The sequence below is a fragment of the Mustelus asterias genome, chromosome 15, assembly GCF_964213995.1.
Source record: "Mustelus asterias chromosome 15, sMusAst1.hap1.1, whole genome shotgun sequence".
Classification (NCBI taxonomy): Eukaryota; Metazoa; Chordata; class Chondrichthyes; order Carcharhiniformes; family Triakidae; genus Mustelus; species Mustelus asterias.
Window position 1 is genome coordinate 40,130,365 of NC_135815.1, and position 18,271 is coordinate 40,148,635.

General features: G+C 42.9%; 1 protein-coding gene across 1 annotated transcript in view; it reads right to left on the reverse strand.

Annotated features, from left to right (window-relative positions):
• LOC144504473 (N-lysine methyltransferase SMYD2-like) overlaps nucleotides 1-18,271 on the reverse strand; it is a 44,186-nt gene continuing 25,915 nt past the window's right edge. The window contains exons 6-12 of the mRNA XM_078229795.1: nucleotides 15,439-15,506; nucleotides 10,040-10,142; nucleotides 8,910-9,020; nucleotides 8,421-8,541; nucleotides 6,500-6,674; nucleotides 2,184-2,295; nucleotides 1-304 (exon numbers count right to left, since the gene is read on the reverse strand). Of these exons, the coding sequence (XP_078085921.1) occupies nucleotides 224-304; nucleotides 2,184-2,295; nucleotides 6,500-6,674; nucleotides 8,421-8,541; nucleotides 8,910-9,020; nucleotides 10,040-10,142; nucleotides 15,439-15,506 (771 nt within the window). The 3' untranslated portion in view covers nucleotides 1-223. The remainder of the gene's footprint in view (nucleotides 305-2,183; nucleotides 2,296-6,499; nucleotides 6,675-8,420; nucleotides 8,542-8,909; nucleotides 9,021-10,039; nucleotides 10,143-15,438; nucleotides 15,507-18,271) is intronic.

An 18,271-nucleotide genomic window follows, 5' to 3' on the forward strand; every position in this document is an offset into this window, starting at 1 on the left:
TTTCAAAGCTTTTACAATACTTTTATTGTAATATGCATTTAAATATTAAAAACAGAACAAAAATAAAAACAGCATTCCTTTGACCATCGTGCCATTATTTCAAGACTGGTTGTTGCAGATATGAACAAATGTTTCAAATGATCGGTCTGATGACGGACGCGACCAGCGTACAGCCTCACATTTTGCCTGTTAAAGAATTGAAGCATTTTAAAAAGGAAAACATTCATTTTTCCTCCAGCTCTTTTTGAATTTCAAGAACATATGGATGATCCTTGCCGTGTGCCACTTCCATAATGGCCAATGCCTGTGGAAGAAAATGCATAAAACTGGGTCAGTTAGCATCTCAAGATCCATCCCAAAACGTGACTCTCAAAATGTGCAAATTTTACAAGCTATTCCAGTCACATGGCACTGAAATGAATAATTCTAACTAATGCTAAAAATGGAAAGTTTTCTGAACTTGTTTATTTCTGTTCTCCCTTTGTGTAAAGTAGACTGCCTGTTACACACCAGAGAGCCAAGTTTAAAACAGCTTTTCTTTTTAAAAGAAAAAGAAAAAAAATGTCATTTAAGGTTCCAATGTTCCTGTAGTTTTGTGAGCGTTACTGATTTGGCAGATTAAAAACATTGAGTGGTGTCTTTCAATTATTTCATGATATTGAACTCCCAATTCCAGCTATATATAAAATTTGATATTTTATTTTGAGGATTTAATAACATGCACCACATGCAAGAACATAAAATTCTGGAAATACTCCAGCAGGTCAGCCAGCATTTGTGGAGAGAAACAGAGTTAATGGGTGGGATTTTCCAGCCCCTCCCACTAGCGGGTACTTCAGGTCCCGCCTAAGTCAACCCCTCATGGCAGGTTCCCCGGTGAGCAGGCAAGCGAGCCATGCAAAAGCCCATAGACTTCGGTGGGACTGGAAGATCCAATAGCTCGTGGCATCTGCCACAGGAAAACCCACTGTGTGGGGGTGGTGGGGGAAACGTTTCAGGTTGATGACGCTTCATCCTGCTATGGAATCAGGATGGCATTTGGGATAACTGCTCCAAGGCAGAGGAGGAAAGAAAGTCCAAATAGTAATGAAACACCCCAACAGGTCGAGACAAAGGACTTGTACCAATCTGCTGTATTCCAGATGGAGGAGCAGTGCAAGTCAACATTCTTAGCAATCGCCCCTGCTGAAGTCAAAAGTACCACTCGCAACTGCTGGATAAAAACCCAGAACCTTTAAAATGTGCTGCTGCTGAATACTTCATATGAGAAAACCCAAAGACGGGGGAAGGAGAAAGACTGCATTGTTTCACACTAGTTATGGTAGATGCTTATTAAGTAAACATACTTTTGAAGGACATTTACCCATGTTGCGCAGAAGCATTTTTCTCCTAGATTAGTGCACTTTGAAGTTTCTCAACTAAGAGTTTTGTTGAATTAAATTGTTGGATTAATTAATTGTTGGATTAATTAAAATATCCAAAAATCCATCAATCCTAAGCACTCTGGCAGAAACCTGCAGGATACTTCTTGGTCAGAGTTACTTTAAGTGGATAAATAATAGTTGAAATTCAAAAAATGGATGTGCTTTTAGACATATAGGGTGGAATTTTCCGACTGTGCTCGCCCCAAAACCGGAAGATACCACCCGAGGTCAACGGACCTTAGCATGGTCCGCCGCCCCCCCCCCTCTTCCCCACCTGCTATGATTCCCATGGTGAGTGAGACGGGAAAATTCCCCCCAAAGAGTCATAGCGCAAGACAGCATGGAAACAGGCCCTTTGGCCCATCGATCCATGTTGACTATGGTGCCCTCCCAGCTCGTCCCAATTGCCCGTCTTTGCCCATATCCCTCTAATCCTTTCCCATCCATGTACTTATCCAAATTGGAGTGCCTAGATGCGTTAATATTGAAGAAATAGGTATGCAGTGTTAACACTGCGCTCCTTAGAAATTTCTCCATCTAGCACTTTGAAAACAAGTATGGGGACAACCTACTGATTTTAATAACCCTAATGATTTAATAAAATTGAGGTAGGAATAGGTCTGAACCCAATTTCTTACACAACTGGGCATGGCACCCAAGAGTCCTCCCTTTAACTTCAAGCAATCAAAATGAGCATGGAGTTTAAAACAAACAATACTTTGTGACTATAAAGAGAAAAACTCAAGGTGAATTTATTACCTTTCTCAGTGCCTTGGCTCCAGCAGAATGGTGTTCCAAGCCCATGTACAATCGACCCAGTTTCAGCCACATCGAAGCAACGTTCAGCGAATACGCTGGATAGTGTTTGGCGCTTTTTTAAAAAACACAAAAAAAAAGCAAAATTACCGTTAATTTTATTCTTTAAAAAAAACCAAGTAAGATTCTAACTTTCTCCTGCCTCCCTTTAATTCATTTTCTTCCTGACTGTAGAACTGCACATAAGCGAGTGGGAAAAGGTTCATTATGTGGCCCAGGACACCAGTGTGAGGCCAACCAAACAGTAACCTATCATGGAATGGGACCGACTGTTACTTTCCCACCACTCAAGTAAACTGAGATAGCGACTGCAAAGAAGCATTGGAGTCCAACCTCCAGGACAATGGTATTCTGTATTGAGTAGAATAATCCCAAGGATTTTGCCTGCTTGCAACCTTTTACTGCAAAATAATCTTCCAATCCCCATATTCTCTTCATCTCAAAAGAGCACCTACTTCCTCCTCACAATGTTACCCTCTCTGCCTCTTACCCCACTGTCTATTCACTAAACTTACATTGATGTCCGACGCCTCCAAATTTGAATATTCTGTTGCTCCCCTGCTGGCTTCTCAGCTTCCATGAATTTCAATCTCCCCAAAAATCAGCATCATATAAAATCCTGCTCCCTTAACTCCCATTGTACTCACTAACCTAGATTGTTCCCTAGTCCCACAAAGCCTCAAATTAAAAATAAAGTTCATCCAAGCGTTCAAATTCCTCCATTGCCTCAGCTTGGATCTTGTTTGATCAAACTCAAGATGGGATGCACTGTCTCATCTTATCAACCTGGATCTCAGTTGTCCTTTATTTGGGGACCATCAATTCGATTAAATTTGAATTGGGTTTTTTGATTGGAATAAAAGTACCTCTCCCTCTTCGACCTCTGTTATTCCTTGAGAGTCCATCCGATTTTGTACATTGTCTTCATCCCTCTATTGGCCATGCTTTCAGCCGTCTAGGCCCTACACTCCCTCAACCTCTCCTCTTAAGGCCTTCCTTGAAATCCGCCTTTATGACAAAGCTTTAAATTAGTACCCTTAATATCTCCTTTTAATTCAATGCTTGCAGATGGTTTTCAGCATTAGATGCAAGTTGTTGCTGACAAACCAATGTTTATTGAATATGTTTCTCTTTTAAAAAAAGTAGCAATTAGACATTGCAGTGGATAAATCCGCAATCCTTTTACTGCCATGGACACAACTTCAAATCGAATTAAAATTCAGACAGATTAAATCAATGACTGGATGAAAGTCTGGTCTTTGCCAGCTCTATACTTGTACCACCCTAATTTATTTCTTACTGAATCGTGTGTCCAAATCACAAATCTATCTTTAATCTGGAACCAAATTAAGAATTTTTCTCTGAAAGAAGAGTTGAAGTGGAAAATCCAGATGTTCAGTGGTATTGCAGGCATCTTTTCTTGGAGATCACAGTGGAGGAGGCGTTACCCCGAACGTCACCTCTGATGGAACACCGGGCTGAAATGCCGACTTTATGGAACTGCTCTCCCAACGAGAAACCTCATGCCAGCAGATCATCGGCATACCTCTCTTGGCCACCTGTGCTTTTGGTTCAACCAAAACAAACGCTGGATTAGCTCACTCGTGACTTCCTGACGAGTGTTTCCAATGCGTGAGCTCCCATATTGGGAATTACTAAATTGGTCCTTTGGCTTTAGGATGGGAAAGATGGCGAATCACCCCCACCAGGGAAATCCTTTACAGTGCGAAATAAGTGAATAAACATCCCAGCAGAAACTGATCCAGTCAGTGCCACTGAACTGTCATTCGTTTTGAATCACTGTATCTATTCCCCAATCTCAGTGCTGTAATGTTTATGACCGGTTTTGTTCTGCACCATATATTATTCCAGTGTTCAGCACCAAGGACCAGGCCTGGAAGTCAGTGCTTGCTCACAATGAAGGAAAGTGTGGCCTTCCTTATGAAAAGGCATTCTCCAGAAACAGAAAGCCTCATTACTGGGGAGGAAGAAAACTGGATAATCATCATTCCAGTAAATTGAGTAGTTATGTCTATAATCAATTATCCAAACTTTTATTAAAAATACATGTTAAACTTCAACCATAATTTAATAAGGCAGGTGTCACTAAATTGTAATATTTAAATTTTACAACTCCTTGGCTCAAAAAAAAGGAAGAGATGCAAAGTTTCACTGGCTCTCCTGACAATGATTTTAGATTCGTATAGGCAAAGCCAATGCATGTTCAGCTTCACTCGGGATAGCGGGCAGTCACAGGAAGAAACTCCACGCCCAATATATTTCTCAATCGCTGGAGAAAGTAGTTGATTTGATGTGCAAAATGCTGCCAAGGTTATCCAAAAGCATCTTTTGCAATTAAATAGGCAACCGATCATAGGATTTAAAGTTTGCTGCAACACACTCGCATCTCTCTGGTGCGTTTGCAACTCAAAATAGTTAACTTTTGTTTCCTTCCTCTAATCCGATTTAACTTTTTCCCAACACTTGAGGACCGACATTTGTTCCGGGCGATTTGCATTCCATTTTGCACCTTGCCCCATTTTAAACTGAAGCAGGTGCAAGACAAAAACTGATTCTCCATCAGCCATTTTGCTCTACCGTCCCAGATCTATTTTACTCTGTCCTTTTCCATTTTTTGAGCAGCAGTGTGATAAACTTTCCACTCTGCCCCATCAGTTTGAATGATACATATTGCTGCAAATGCAAGTTAGCAGCAGAGAAGAAAAGGAAGATTCTTTAGGGAAGGAAACCTGCTGTCCTTACCTGGTTTGGCCCACATGTGACTCCAGTTCCTGCAGAAGGATACTGCCTTCTGCAGACACTGTCACAGTGCCTCCCCAGGGAGTTCTCTGCCACATCATGGCACCCATAACTTCCTGCACAAAGCAACAGCATCCAGGCGGTCAGAATCAGAACAGGGTTAAAATGTGACTATACCAAGTACAGACCAAGGCAAAAGATCGGATCCCATTTTAAATGCAGGTCTAGAAAGTTTTAAATATCAGTACACTCGATTGCAGAAGACAAAGCTACACTGCAGCTACAAATCAAATTCCATTCAACCCAGACTGCAGTACAGACCCTGAAGCATCACTTGACAGACACTGCTATGTGACAAGGCTTCTCATTCGCATATGGAGGTAGACAAGGAGGAAATACTAAGGGTGAATGTTTGATAGGATTATTTGGTTTCCATGGTCTCGAACTGAGCATCAATTGTGATCAAAAAGGCAGGCAGGCAACTGTAAGAGAACATTAAATTAGGCCCAGAAAAAAAATCTCCCCCTACCCGCCCTCACATATGGGGAAGTGCAGAGTCTTGTTCAACACTATCACTTTAGTTGAGATTGCCATGTGGAGGATTGCTAACACTAAACCACCTCTACTCAGTCCATGGCACAGATGGGCTGCAGTACCATCATGAGAAAATCTCTTATCACTGAGTTCTGTACAAGCTCTTTCCCACATCTAACTTATTAATCATTGTACACAGAATCATAGAATCCTACAGTGCAGAAGGAGTCCATTCGGCCCATCAAGTCTGCACCGATCACAATCTCACCCAGGCACTACCCCCATAACCCCGCTTATTTACCCTACTAATCCCCCGACACTAAGGGGCAATTTAGCATGGCCAATCAACTTAACCCGCACATCTTTGGAGTGTGGGAGGAAACCCACGCAGACACAGGGAGAACATACTGACTGCACACAATGACCCAAGGCCGGGAATCGAACCGGAGTCACTGGCGCTGTGAGGCAGCAGTGCTAACCACTGTGCCACCCTACTACACAGGAAATCACACCAAGCTCCATTCTCTCATTTTCACAACTCGGTGAGAAACTCATCTGAAATGACCTGGTATTTTCTGGTACGCTTCCAAGTACAAAACAAAATACAGAACTTCTTAGCACAAGGCGGCCATTGCTCATAAAGCCCCTTGGACACACACAATATGTAGGGTCCTCTCACAGAAATTGTTTGCCACTGGATATAAATAAGCTAAAGAAAATAAATTTATCCAGCACAACTTCAAATCTGCCCAAAACTATTAGCACACATTTTTTAAAAGAGTGGTTGTAACTATATACCACTGTGCAAGGCTCAAGTGTGACTCCTGCAGTAGTGAGATTTTACACTATGTTAATAGTACTGTTCTAAAACCTGGAGAAAAGCAAATACAAGCTCCTTCTGGGATTCATCTTGTGAAAAAACTCCACCAAATTCTCTATCAGCAGTTACGTATCCTATTCATCACCTGTAAGGTTTGATTATTTTTTGACCATAGCGTAGGGCTCCATCCCAGTCTTGCATATACAGGCAGACTCCCATGGCTTGGTACATCATGTGCAGCATGTAGACATTGTTATCCTCAAATGTCGAGCCCATCTTATCCAGACTTAACTCGCAAATCTCCAGCAGCTCACTAGGGGGTGCCAGATAGTTAAGAATTGTACAGAGAATGCCAGGAAGCTCGAACACAATAGGAGATTTTAAAAATTATGCCTTCCCCCTCCCCACCCCTACGCCATCGTACCTTCTCCTGTGTCCCTCCAACTCTTTACACCTTTGCACAAATTGTGCCCTCAGCACAGGGACATTTTCCTTTCCAATGGAGGACATTAAACTGAAGGTCTACCTTCACAAGGTTATGTTACCAGAGGAAATTATCTTCCCGGATATCAAAACTCATCAAAATTAAAAAGAAAATATTCCTCCTTACCTACAAGATTCCAGTGATAATAATTCCCAGGGTCTGAAAATTATTCCTCATACCTAGGAGTAAAAATGGCTCTTGGGCGATGGCACAAAACAGGCAAAATCAGATTGGATGGCTGTGACGAATTAGGAGTAGTAGGCCATTCGGCCCATCGAGCCTGCACTGACAACAAATCCAACCTATCCCTGTAACCCCACAAATTTACCCTGCTACCCCACCCCCCCGAAACTAGGGGCAATTTAGCATGGCCAATCAATTTAATCCGCACGTTTTGGACTGTGGGAGGAAACCGGAGCACCCGGAGGAAACCCACGCATACACGGGGAGAATGTGCAAACTCCACACAGACAGTGACCCAAGCCGGGAATTTAACCCGGATCCCTGGCACTGTGAGGCAGCAGTGCTAACCACTGTGCCACTTCCAATAAACAAAGACACTGTACCTGATGTTTTAGTTCCATTACAGTCAACTGAAAAACAACAGGCACTGCATATAATCAGCCGATCTGATAGCGTCAGTGTCACCATCGAGGTTGAATTTCCTATCACAAATTAAATCTACACTCTGTGGCTTTAATATCCTTCAGTATAATCATATACTGAAAACTGCAAACAGTATTAATTGTGGCCTGTCATCTTTTTGCTCCTGAACCCTTATGACCCTATTTATAAAACCCAAAATACGACTGGATGCTTTGAACAAAAAAAATTGCTTGCACTTGCAAGGAATTATGTGTTTTAATTATACGTTTCTTCATCCCTTTTCCCATCTTTCTACTCAGTTTATACTCCCACTCACTGTTTACCCTCCAAAGTTTTTCACCTTACACTTCTCCACAACTAAATCACATCTGACAGTTCCTTATTCCACCTATATCTGCCTTGGATCTTTTGCAGTTTTCTTTGATTTTTGACCAAGCCTTTTACCTTTGGCCATCAGCAAATTTCCTTATTCCCAAGACCAAATAATTTGTGAGTGTCAAGAACAAGTGAATGGCCAACCTACTGTCAATAGGTATAGTATGGGTGAAGAGCATTAGAATGAATAGAGATTGCATTAATTAATACAAAATAGCAGGAGGCCATTCAGCCCATTGAGTCTGCACTGACTCTCTGACAGAGCATCTTACCCAGACCCTATTCCTGTAACCCCACGTATTTTACCCCACGAATACCTCTAACCACACATCTTGGGACACTAAGGGGCAATTTACCATGGTTAAACCATGTAACCAGTACGCCTTTCCGGCTGTGGGAGGAAACCAGAGCATCTGGACGAAACCCATGCACAGAGAGAACGTGCAAACTCCACACCGTCACCCAAGGCTGGAATTGAACCTGGGTCCCTGGAGCTGTGGGGCAGCAGCACCAACCACTGTGCTGTCCTAATCAAGCATGCAGTGGTTTGTTTTTAAAAAGAGATGTGCGGCCTTATGACCAATTCACGGGAAAAGGATATTCTTGTAGTGCTTCGCTCTCCTGAACTCTTCAATTATATTCCGAGCATACTTAATCATGTCCTTGATGACCTCTGGCTTTGGCGGTTCACCATATTTTGTAATCTCCAACTTTTCTTTATCCTGCAGAGAAGAACAGGAAGAGGAAGCACCATTAATGATAAAGCGCCACGGTGATGGCCTAAATAAAGGACTTTTGTTTAATCAATCACACCATCGTCCTAATCCTCAAACATCTCTTCTCCAACATCAACCTTGGGGAGATTACCACTGCTTTGTTCCACTCTTAATTAGCCAATCATTGCCAGAGTCTCTTTACAAATGGATTCTCTTCCCAGCCCAAAATCTAGCACCCAGACCTCTCTCCGTCCGCGAGACGCAGCACACGCCCCGCGGGGCGCACAAGTGAGTGGGTGGGGTAGGTGGCGGGGAGGGTGCCAGGTGGGGCGGGAGGAGGCAAGGAGACCAAACAAAATTCAGAAGTATGTTACCTTTGCTTTTGTCGCACATTCTCTGCAGTCGCAGGTAAAGAAATAGGAATCCCTCAGTCGATCCTGCCTGTCTTCAGTGGGATACAGCAGGTCAATATAGCTCGTGAAAATCTGGAGTGGAGTGGACCAAACCAAAACGTGCGCACAAGTGTGATTTTCATTTCAAAACTAGCAGCAGAACTAAAAATAATATAGATTCCATAAGCTTGCAGGCTTTGTATTATAAAAGTAGCATTCTGAAAATGTTATTACTGGAGTACTTTGTAGCTCTATACACGCATGCACACTCTTACTGTTTGACTGGTGGGTTTCCCCTTCTGAATGTCAACATCCACATAAACCCAAACCGTTACACTATACAATACCATCAGTCAAACTACACAAAGACATGAGGGATTAAACTTCAAGAATATGTTTCTTACAATTCGTAACATCAAACTTGTTGCTAAACAGTGCATGAGGCTTGTTCTAATATCTAATGTGCGAGTTGGTATCAGTCACGTTGTAATATTGTAAACATGTTTTTTTATTTCTAATTTCCAACAATTACATTTATTTCCGCAAACTGGTCATTTGGAAGCAAATAAATGGGGGTACAAGACTACAAGGGGTCCTTGCAATGCTCATTTATAGTCATGACATGCGACTTCAGAATATACAATATATTGGTCGTGAATGTAGCCCAATCCATCATGCAAACCAACCTCCCATCCATTGACATTTCTACACTTCCTGTTGCCTCGGAAAAGCAGCCAACATAATTAAGGACGCCATGCACCCCGGACATGCTCTCTTCCACCTTCTTCTGTCAGGAAAAAGATGCAAATGTCTGAGGTCATGTACCAACCGACTCAAGAACAGCTTCTTCCCTCCTGCCATCAGACTTTTGAATGGACCTACCTCACACTAAATTGATCTTTCTCTATACCTTAGCTATGACTGTAACACTACATTCTGCACTCACTCATTTCCTTATCAATGAAGGATATGCTTTGTCTGTACAGCATGCAAGAAACAATAGTTTTCACTGTATGCTAATACATGTGACAATAATAAATCAAATCTTTTACACAGAATTATTACAACGCTCTTTAAAAAATAAATCAAGCTCTGTCATCATTCTTGCTAACCTCTTCACCAGAGCTAATCTCCTTCACAGCTCGGACCTCTGCAGTTGTCCCCTTGTAGGTCACGATCACATTCGGGCAACAGCTGTGATTCATCAGGGCAACGCTATGGATGAGGAATGATAAAAACACAGCAAGGTCAGCAGGTCAGTCTTAAAAAAAGGTACAGCTCCATCCACTAGCTGGATATACACAATATATTGAATTCATATCCAATGTCCAAAGACAGCAAGACAAATGAATTTGCAAATATATGTTATGACAAAAGTGATTTGTTTATTTGTCACCCAGTGGGTTGGATGGTGGTGTCGTCAGGATAACCGTGGGAGTTACTCGGTTAACAAGATGCGTGTACTTGCTTTGAGGGACATTAAGTTCACCCTCCCCCAATGTGTGAAGTTTCAGTGCGACAGAGGACCCACTGAAACATCCCAATTGATAAGCAATGAAAATAAGAAGTTGATTCAACTCGGATTCAGAAAACAGTATCCTACGGTTTATCAAGCAGGTCTTTAAACTGCTGCCTCAGTGCCAGGGTTCAATTCTGGCCTCGGGTGACTATATGGAGTCTGTATGTTCTCCCCATGTCTGCGTGGGTTTCCTCCAGGTGCTCCGGCTTCCTCGCACAGTCCAAAGATGTGCGGGTTAGGTTGATTGGCCATGCTAAATTGTCCCTTAGTGTCATGGGGACTAGCAGGGTGGGGTTACGGGGATAGAGCCCGAGTGGGATTGTTGTCGGCGCAGACTCAATGGGCCGAATGTCCACCGTCTGCACTGTAGATTCTATGATTCTATTCCCGTCTAATAATTCTTAGCAAGCATGAAAACAAAAGCCTGTCAATCATTGAGCAGCTGTGGCATTTGCTTGTGTGACACAACAATTAACCTGTGATACAGCATGATACTTGAATAGTCCCCAGTGCTGGGAGAGGCGACCATCTTAAACTACCCTCCCTGCCCTAGCAGAAAACACCTCTTCGGCAGAGTGCCTCAGCATTAGCAAGAAAAACAGAATAAAAAGTTACAAATATTTAACAAATAGTTAACACACAAGAAACAAAAGCATGTAAAGATGTTGATGGTTTAGTAAACATGAGAGTGCAGCCCACATCACTGAGCTAACAATCCTGGAGGAGTTACTAAATCCGACAGAATAATGGAACTAAATAAATACTTAGCAGGCGTTAATGCAGAGAGCTTCAGCAATTAGGTCAGTCCAACTGTGTTTGTAATTACAGTGCTCTAACATCGTCAAGCTTGCTAACTCCTCTAAGGCAGGTACCCTAAGACACCATCCGCGACTTGCAGTTTAGTTTTTTTAAAAAAAACTTAAAATAGCAATTGGGAGCATCAAGGTTGGATAAACCTTTTATCTTCCTTTCAAACTTTTTATTATCCGTTGGTTAGAGATGCCACCATCTACATTCAACACAGCTCACAGCAGAATAAAGTGGGATAAAGGCAAAATACTGCAGATGCTGGAATCTCAAACAAAACAAAACGCTGGAAAATCTCTAAGTCTGACAGCATCTGTGGAGAGAATAAAGCCAACATTTCAAGTCTAGATGACCCTACATCAGAGCAGAATTAAGTGGGAGTACAGCTCCCATCCGTGACACAGAGGGAGCACACTAATGTCTCATGATGGATAGATTGAAACCTTTACACCAGCAAAAGCCATCTGCTAGTCCACGATCATTGGAGATCCTAGTCGTTAAGGTTCATGAAGGGAGGCGCAGAAATATTAGGCTGTCTGGACTCACTGAATCAATTCTCCCTTTCTTAACCGACACAGATTAAAGTAGGAACATCTCACTCACCAAAAGCAGGGATTAATCAATTAACTTTGAGTTAATTGTTTTCATATTTTTGGATAGAAAATTCCCAACTATCGATCTTTGCATTTCCAATTCACAAACAAATTACATCAAACTGACAGGATTTTAACTTATTCTTTGAAGTTTTTCTCCATGCCTCTTGCCCTCGAGGTAGTTACTCCAACTTGTAAATCGTTCTGTGGCAATGATCTACCAGTGAGCAACAGCAAGCACTGGTTATTCTGACGCATCCCCTATTGCCAGGTTAACTGCCTAGCAGGGGTGAAACCATGATCAAGCAGGGGACAAGGTGAGGCCATTGCACTGGGGGTGCGCTGGCGCCTGCGATGGTGGTTTGCCCAGGCCAAGGTAGAGTAAAGGGTCAGGGTAGTAGATGAGGATAAACCAAGGCGTCGCTTGTTGCAATTTTTCAAAGCGATCTCAGCCTTTCGATTAAGGTGAAGCATCAGATCAAGCCCAGGAGGGGATGCAATGCTCATCTTGTCAGTTTAGATCTTGTTTGTCCCTCTCGTGGGGACCGTGAATTGGATTCAATTTTAATTTTGTTTTTTGGATGGAATAAATATTTTAAAAAGAGAAACCCCGGGCACCTGGCTGCCTCTCACCTGGACAACACTGCAAGAAGCACTGAGATGCAGAAATCCAAGAAGCAAGATAGGAACTAAAACTTGGAAAGATGGACAATCATAAGGAAAAGCCACACAGAAAAGTTAAGAGGTTGCGCGCATGGAGCCAACGTTTAAAAATGTTATCAACCTGCTCACCTTAGTGTCTGTTAGAGGTAATTAAGGTTATTGGAACCATAGAACATTCCAGCACAGAAACAGGCCTTTGGCCCTTCTTGCCTGTGCCGAACCATTTTTCTGCCTAGTCCCACTGACCTGCACCTGGACCGTATCCCTCCACACCCCTCTCATCCATGTACCTGCCCAAGTTTTTCTTAAATGTTAAAAGTGAGCCCGCATTCACCACTTCATCTGGCTGCTCATTCCACACTCCCACCACTCTGCGAGAAGAAGCCCCCCCTAATATTCCCTTTAAACTTTTCCCCCTTCACCCTTAACCCATGTCCTCTAGTTTTCTTCTCCCCTAGCCTCAGTGGAAAAAGCCTGCTTGCATTCACTCTATCTATACCCATCATAATTTTATACACCTCTATCAAATCTCCCCTCATTCTTCTACGCTCCAGGGAATAAAGTCCTAACCTATTCAACCTTTCTCTGTAACTCAGTTTCTCAAGTCCCGGCAACATTCTTGTAAACCTTCTCTGCACTCTTTCAAAATTAATATCCTTCCTGTAATTAGGTGACCAAAACTGCACACAATACTCTAAATTCGGCCTCACCAATGTCTTATACAACCTCACCATAACATTCCAACCCCTATACTCAATACTTTGATTTATAAAGACCAATGTACCAAAAGCACTCTTTACGACCTTATCTACCTGTGACGCCACTTTTAGGGAATTATGTATCTGTATTCCCAGATCCCTCTGTTCTACTGCACTCTTCAGTGTCCAACCATTTGCCTTGTATGTTCTACCTTGGTTTGTCCTTCCAAAGTGCAATACCTCACACTTGTCTGCATTAAACTCCATCTGCCATTTTTCAGCCCATTTTTCTAGCTGGTCCAAATCCCTCTGTAAGCGTTGAAAACCTTCCTCACTGTCCACTACACCTACAATCTTTGTATCAGCAAATTTGCTGATCCAATTTACCACATTATCATCCAGATCATTGATATAGATGACAAACAACAATGGACCCAGCACTGATCCCTGTGGCACGCCACTAGTCACAGGCCTCCACTCAGAGAAGCAATCCTCCACTACCACTCTCTGGCTTCTTCCATTGAGCCAATGTCTAATCCAATTTACTACCTCTCCATGTATACCTAGCGACTGAACCTTCCTAACTAACTTCCCATGCGGGACCTTGTCAAAGGCCTTACTGAAGTCCATGTAGACAACATCCACTGCCTTCCCTTCATCCACTTTCCTGATAAACTCTAATAGATTGGTTAAACATGACCTACCACGCACAAAGCCATGTTGACTCTCCCTAATAAGTCCCAGTCTATCCAAATATTTGTAGATCCTATCTCCTAGTACTCCTTCCAATAATTTACCTACTACTGACGTCAAACTTACCGGCCTATAATTTCCCCCATTACTTTGAGCCTTTTTTAAACAACGGAACATGAGCTATCCTCCAATCATCCAGCACCTCTCCCGTGGATACCAACATTTTAAATATATCTGCCAGGACCTCTGCAATTTCTTCAAGGTCCGAGGGAATACCCTGTCCAGTCCTGGGGATTTATCTACTCTGATTTGCCTCAAGACAGCAAGCACCTCCTCCCCTTTAATCTGTATAGGTTCCATGGCCTCCCTACTTGTTTGCCTTGTTTCCATAGAAATCAGGATAGACTAATTTAGGAATGAATACAGTACATAAAAGTGTAAAGTACCTGGGATTACAAAGTTACAGTTGCATAGAAGCACATATAACCACTGTTAGAGATTTTAAATATGTATTTTTTAAAGTATTCTGTACACCTTGGCCAAATACAGACAGCCCCAAGACATAATGGGATGAAAGCTAAGTGAAATGAACCACATTCTTTAAAAGAACAATACAGCCACAGAGCACAGCTTTTAAATCAGTATAGTTCCAAGACACTAAATGAATGGGGCAATTCATTTTTTACTGACAAGAAATGCTTAGCAGACAGTGAGAAGGGGAACTCTTGAACTCTACAACCTACGTAATTGAGAGACATTGGGACAGGTTCCTCTGAACTCTATTACCTACGTGATTGAAGTTGCTAAGAGACAAGTGGGTGGGAGCTTTCACATTCTATGGACCAATGAATTGTTCATGCTGCCAGAGGGTAGGATGTAATTGGCCAAGGTAAATAATCCATATTAACATAATTGGCCCATCACATTAAAATGGACAGAGTAGGCAGGCAGGTGGTTTTTGAATAAGTAAAATTACAGAATATCTTGATATTTTAAAGTAATTTGAACTGTCTCGAAATGTCCTCCCTCCAGGCCTGGACAATAAAGTACGTCTTCACACCAGAATTACTGTCTCCGCGAGTTCTTTGTATTCGCTCAGTGGTATTAATGAAGAGAAATCGCCTGCACGAAGCCAACAAAATACATAGGTCTTTGAAATGTTCCTACAAGGTCCATTTTAAAGCCAAGTCTGGTGTTAATTTGCTTGATCTGCTGCAGCACTTTTCCTGTCCCCTAGAGGGTGACTCTGAGAAATCGAATAGAGGTTGCTTCCTCAGCTGAAATGCACTGTCGTGGTCAAAAGTGATCACTGATCCTTTGGTTATCTGCACAGATCTGATGTCTGATCAAACCTGCTTTTCGTTATGAAATATGCTGTAAATGTGTTATAGATTGCCAGCCTCTCAAGTCCAACACCCAGCTGAGTGTTGGACCTGCTAACAGCACATTGGGAAAGGGTCCAGTTTACTTGTTAATCTTGCACAAAAAGCTTACTGACTGACAACATAAAACAGAGCATTTTGCATTGCAGCTCTAACCTGGGAAAGATAGCAGAACCCAAGTGAGACAGTTCTTCATCTTCAATTGTGAATCCATTGCAGTTGACCTTAAGAGAAGGAGAGATGATAAAAATTAAACACTTTACAAAAACCGTCGCTTCCTCAGTTGTTCTCTGCAGTGATCACCGTTCTTCTCAGCTTTAGGTTAGTGCTGTTTCAGGTTCAAGCTGAGCCTGGCTTATAAAGACTGCGGGGAGGAAAAAAGGTGACAATCAGAACTGCGGACGTACACAAGTGTACAAAAATGTTGTTGTGTGGGCTGATTTCATGACTTAGGAAGCTTATGGCCCTGTAATTCCGGGACCTCCAACAGGTCTCCTAAGATTAAGATGAAGCCACAGCAAAATAACTAGCAGTGCTGACGATTATTGTCCGCAATCTCAATAGTCACTTCTGCGACTGAATACAGGAAGTGCAAATTCAGTAACATTTAAAGCTACAAGGCTCTGATTTTAAATAGCATAATCCCACCTGCTCTCAAAAATGTTTGCAGTAATATATCCAATCTGGCTGGAAATGGCAGAACAACGCATCTACAGCTCCAGGAAAGACATTTTTACTTTAAGAGGCCATGTTACATAACACAGATTTATTAAAAAACTGTCACTTTCCTCTTTTTACCCTTCCCCCATTCAAATGTGTACAGGGACACAGTTCCAGCAATTACCTCGTATCTAATTGAAGTGTCAATTCTTTACACGCAAGTCTGGCTAGTGAACATTTAGTGGACTGTTCAGTCCTTTAGCCATCAATGCTAAGTCCCACTTAGTTCCCATATGACACACACTTAGTGTAGAGAACCCGAATATTGATCAGAAACAGGGCTGAATTTGCGACCAGGGTGCTGCTGACAGACCTGACATTAGAAGGTGGCCTCTCTTCAGTGGTCATGGGACCTGGGGCCCCATTCTATGGGCAGCAACCAGCCAACTGAATGCTGCTGGGGTGCCCATCCCCATTGAGGGTGGCTGCTTGACACCCACCCACCCCGCCTGCCACATGCTGCCAACCTACTGGAAGGCTGGCAACTCCGCAGCGTTGCCAGAAGTGATGGCCACTGCTGGGATTATACCTGGAAGAGGACGACAGCGTGGAGTGACAGTGCCCTCCCAACCCGATAAGTGGGGTCTAAAAGGTGCCGGGGCCAGACAGGCTCCCGCAAGTGGGGTTGAAGCAGAGGGTGCCAACGCCAATGGAGGGTGGCCATGTTTTGAGCCAAAATATGTCAAAATAGGAAGGGCCCCCACCACAAAGCCTGCTAGGAGGCTGTCAGGACTGTATTTCGCAGCTTCCCAATGCAATGGAGGGATCGCCCACCACCGGCAAAATGTCAGAAAGGATAGAGGAGGTCTTCAATTGGCCATTTAAGCAGCTCAATCGGCCCCCTCAATCAGTGGGAGGGCCATCATCTACCTTCCCCGCCCCTTTAAGATGAAATTGTGGCTGAGTTCACATTCCACCTCCTGCCTTCTCTCACCATTTATCCCTCCCCCCCCCCCCCCGCCCTTTAATACCACCCCAGGAAGGCTGGTATAAAGCTACCTCTGATGTTGGTCAGTTTTTTGCCACCAACTTGTGAACCATGAAGAACCCACCGGCAGGAACAGCTGCCCAAAGTATAATTTAGGGTAATAGTCCTTCCTTTGCAGTTCCCTTCCTGCTTCGGGAGCAAAGGCTAACACAGGACATGACAAGGTTCATTCCTCACACAAGAGCTGTTCATGGAGTTTTGCTTCAGAAACATACACCCAGTTACATGATGTACCATAACCTGGCCAAAACATCTTTGTTTATTTTACTGCTGCTTTTTCGTGGACAGGTTGGGGGTTAATTTAAACATCACTAATTTCTCCTCATAGCACCAGTCTGTGAACAGAAAGGTAATTCTCATTGGTTCCCCCTTTATAGTAAGAAGTTTAACAACACCAGGTTAAAGTCCAACAGGTTTATTTGGTAGCAAAAGCCACACAAGCTTTCGAGGCTCTGAGCCCCTTCTTCAGGTATTCTTCATTTCTGACCTGAAGAAGGGGCTCAGAGCCTCGAAAGCTTGTGTGGCTTTTGCTACCAAATAAACCTGTTGGACTTTAACCTGGTGTTGTTAAACTTCTTACTGTGTTTACCCCAGTCCAACGCCGGCATCTCCACATCATGTCCCCCTTTATAAGCAGTGATGCATTTCCTGACCCCTCAGTTTTGGTGTGCTTCAATTTCTATGAATAACTCCACAGCTAACTCAACATAGGATGAACTCACCGGGTTAGTTTATTTCCACACAATACAGTAAAAGAGGCAGAGAAAAGATTGACAATGCAGAGACCACAGAGAAAAGAAATATCATTTCACGTAGCTTCTCGAGTCCAGAATTAAACTCCAATGAGGTATTCATTCACAGAGATTGTTGAGGTGAAAGCAATGCTGGATAATTCACCTCTCCAGGAGTGTTGGAATTCCCACAATGAGATAGGCAGAACAGGGATGAATCAGTCGTGTAGACCATGGTACAGAATTTACAGTGGAAGCAGTGCATTAGGATAAATAGTGGTGACTGGAGACTTTGAGGCTTGTCATCCAGGAAAGCTTAAGGTCATCTTTCAGTCTGTCAGAAGAAAACTTCTGCACTGGGCACAAGTATCGTGGTGCAAATTTGAATTGTAACTTCCTCCACCACCTCAGTTGCAGCAGTGTGTACCATCTAAAAGATGCACTGCAGCAATTCACCAAAGATCCTTCGACATGCAGGGATCGTTTAAGACTCATCTAGATAGCCACATGAACAGACTGGGAATAGAGGGATACAAACGAATGGTCTAGT